The 3,636-nt window shown below is 35.0% G+C and overlaps 2 protein-coding genes across 2 annotated transcripts; both read right to left on the reverse strand.

Moving 5' to 3' along the window:
* Window positions 1-1,277: 1,277 nt before the first annotated feature.
* Window positions 1,278-1,724, reverse strand: LOC101293953. Its single transcript, XM_004292558.1, has one exon. It carries the CDS (start codon window positions 1,722-1,724, stop codon window positions 1,278-1,280), a length of 447 nt encoding a protein of 148 aa, XP_004292606.1.
* A 756-nt stretch (window positions 1,725-2,480) lies between these two features.
* Window positions 2,481-2,924, reverse strand: LOC101294240 (cell wall / vacuolar inhibitor of fructosidase 1-like). Its single transcript, XM_004292559.1, has one exon. It carries the CDS (start codon window positions 2,922-2,924, stop codon window positions 2,481-2,483), a length of 444 nt encoding a protein of 147 aa, XP_004292607.1.
* Window positions 2,925-3,636: the final 712 nt, after the last annotated feature.

Genomic DNA, 3,636 nt, shown 5'->3' on the forward strand with positions numbered 1-3,636 from the left:
GAGAGAGAGAGAGAAACTCAGAATGATAAAAAACATGTGATATGTGATATTAGAGAGAATGGTATAATAGTCATGTAAAAAGTGTGAAAATATACCTTTTTATCATTTAAGATGTTATGAGGTGACCATTTTATCACGTAATATGTTTTAATGGTGACATTTTTATCAAGTGGAACATTTGAAGACTATTTTATCATTTGTACATTCAAATGACAGTTTAGTGTAATATGCCCTTGTATATATTAGTCTATATTTATTGTATTAAATGTATTAATTAGCTAATTAACGTCATATTATGCCATTGATATACAATGTAAATTTTATAACCATTTAGGGCATGTTTACTAACCTGAAATGAAACTGAGAGTGGCGGAATTAACTCCGGGATAGGTGAATTCCAACGTTTACTAACATTTCAAGGTATTGGAATGAGTGTGGGTCTTACTTGCTTATCAGAAATCGATTCCTTATGAATCCCCTAATCTGATACCCAAGGGGGGAGATAGGTATCAGAATCAAGCTTATGTAATCAACTTTTTCTTCATAAATTATCCTCACATAATTATAATATTTCTAAATTACCCAACCTTAAAAAATTGCAGACATTCTAGCTTGAGTAGCTTCATTTCTTGTAGGCGTATTTTGGTAATCAAACTTGTTTTAATTCTGATTATATATGGTAAGTAAACAACATCAATCATAATTAGTTCCGTTCAATGTTTAATTCCTTATGGTAAGTAAACAGTAGAATGAAATGAAATATTCTCATACCGATTCTTGTTGATACCAAATCATGATAATTTTCATTCCAAGTTAGTAAACGTGTCCTTATTATATTCATTGCTTTGCCGTTGCCTTGCGTTGCTTCCATTTCATTGAGAATGTGAGAATTTGCAGCCTTGTTTTGCCTTCAGTTGATCATTTCATTTTCAGATTTTGCATTTTGGTTTGTGTATTTGTGAACAGAAGGTCAAGCAGAAACAGAAGAAGAATGAGGCCTATAGCATTTGTCTTCATTTGATACTTTTGTTGAGTGCTTAGTAATCGACGGTGATACTTGTATAACGTTATGAACAATACATTCTAATGGAACTTTAAAATGAGCACAAGAAACAACGAACTCAAGGTAGACATGTCAATATGTCAATTGATCCATCTCATCAGTTTAAGAGCATCATATTATCCTTAGTGAATAAAAATTCACAAGATCCATACACAATATAAAAAAAGGAACTGATTATTCCGGTAAATATATTATTTAAGCTTAACAATGGAGTTTAACCCAATTGCCCTATTATTGCTTCAGCAATAGCAGCAACCTTTTGGACACCTAGATTGAATTCAGTAAGAGGAGACTTCCCAGCTCTGAATAAATACTCACAACCTTCTCCGACCCTGTCGTAAATTTCATGCATCAATTTCTTTGCTGCCTGATGGTTCATATAAGCATCCCTCTTGACAGTCGGAACGCCAATTAACTTAATATATGTGTATTGTTTTCTACAGATCGTTAAAGATAGATCTTGCGGTGTTTTGCGGAGAAGCTCAATAGCTTTGGAAAGAGCATCGGTTGCTCTAAGGCCGACTACATCGATCATTACATCCGCCAAGCGTGTGCGATTTGCAGAATAGATCCCGCTGCCACCATTATATTTAAGCAGAAAGAGACAGATATCATAGTTTGGTGTCTTTCTGCATGTTTCCTTGATGAGATTCTCATCCATGGGGACGACAACTTGGCTGCTGCATTGGCTTATTGGAAGGAACACGAGAAAACAAACGAATTGAACTAGAAATATGGAGGTTGCAGATGGATTCATCATCTTTTTTGTTTTGGTGTCTTGAGAAGGTGGAGTACTACGTGAGTCCCTTATAAAAGGCACAAAATGTGAAATGATTCATTTCCCCTAGCAACTTAACGAATTACAGATAGATACATTCTTATTTCTTTCTATATATATACGTTCTCCTTCTATTAATATAATGCCGTACGTTTTTCCTCTCAAATTACTCGTTTTTTGTTTTATTTTTAGAATAATCAGCTCATACACTCGTTTTTTGGTTTATTTCATTGTTTTAGTTTGTCTTTGCCTTTGCCTTTGCCTTGCATTGCATTGCTTTGCTTTCATTTCATTGAGACTGTGAGAATTGGCAGCCTTGCTTTGCCTTCATTTGATCATTTCATTTTCAGATTTTGCAGAATTGGGCATTTAGTGTTGGGCTTCAATTGATACTTTTGTCGAGTGCTTCGATTAAATGTGATACTTGTATAAACCATACATTCTAATGGAGCTTTAAAATGAGCACAAGAAATAACGAACTCAAGGTAGACATGTCAATATGTCATTGATCCATCTCATAATTGTACGTAAGAGCATCAAATAATCATTAGTGAATTAAAATTCACAAGATCCATACACAATATAAAAAAAAGGAACTGATTATTCCGGTAATTATTTAAGCTTAACAATGGAGTTTAATTAACCCAATTGCCCTATTATTGCTTCAGCAATAGCAGCAACCTTTTGGACACCTAGATTCCAGTCAGTAAGAGGAGACGACCCTCTGAATAAATCTTCACAATATTTCACAGCCTTGTCTTGAATGCCATGCATCAAATATCCTGCTGCATGAGGGTTCGTATAAGCATACATCTTGGCATACGGAACCATAGTTGATGTAATATATGTGTATTGTGTGCTACATTGTGTTAAAGGTCGATCTTCTGGTGTTTTGCTTAGAAGCTCCTCAACTTTGTTTAGAGCATCGGTTGCTCTAAGCCCGACTACATCGATCATTACATCCGCCAAGCGTGTGCGATTTGCAGAATAGATCCCGCTGCCACCATTATATTTAAGCAGATAGAGACAGATATCATAGTCTGGTGTCTTTCTGCATGTTTCCTTGATGAGATTCTCATCCATGGGGAAGAAAACTTGGTTGCTGCATTGGCCTATTGGAAGGAATACGAGAAAACAAACGAGTTGAACTAGAAATATGGAGAATGCAGATGGATTCATCATCTTTTATTTTTGTGTCTTTTGAACTACGTGAGACGTCTCTTATAAAAGGCACAAAATCTGAAATAATTCATTCGCCCTAGCAAGTCAAAGAAGAGAAAGATGCATTCTCATTTCTTTCTATATATACATTAACAATCCATAATAGAAAATAATGCATAGACGAAACATCCCTTATTCTACCTTATGAGTTATTACTTTTACATATCATGAACAACTATTAAGGGATTTGTGTCCTTCATATTCATAGTCAGCATTTTCTTAATAACTGAAATGTCGTTGGTACTTTAAATCAATTCCTATGAAATTAATTGCAAGAAAGATTTGGCTACATCAGTTGTGGATGTATGAGCCACATCTTCCCACACTACCAGAAAAAAGGCTTTAGCCGACGAAAATAAAAAAACCAGGCCGACGAATTTTTTTTCGTCGGCTAAAGTCCGCTTTAGCCGACGAAATTTTCCTTCATCGGCTAATTTATAATTTTCGTCGGCTATGGTCAACTTTAGCCGACGAAATTTTCAAAAGTTAAGCCGACGAAATTTTCAAACTTTAGCCGACGAAAAATATAATTTCGTCGGCTAAAGTGCCTTATATTTGCAGATTTGGACAACAA

Source organism: Fragaria vesca, linkage group LG2, assembly GCF_000184155.1.
Source record: "Fragaria vesca subsp. vesca linkage group LG2, FraVesHawaii_1.0, whole genome shotgun sequence".
In the NCBI taxonomy this organism is placed as follows: Eukaryota; Viridiplantae; Streptophyta; class Magnoliopsida; order Rosales; family Rosaceae; genus Fragaria; species Fragaria vesca.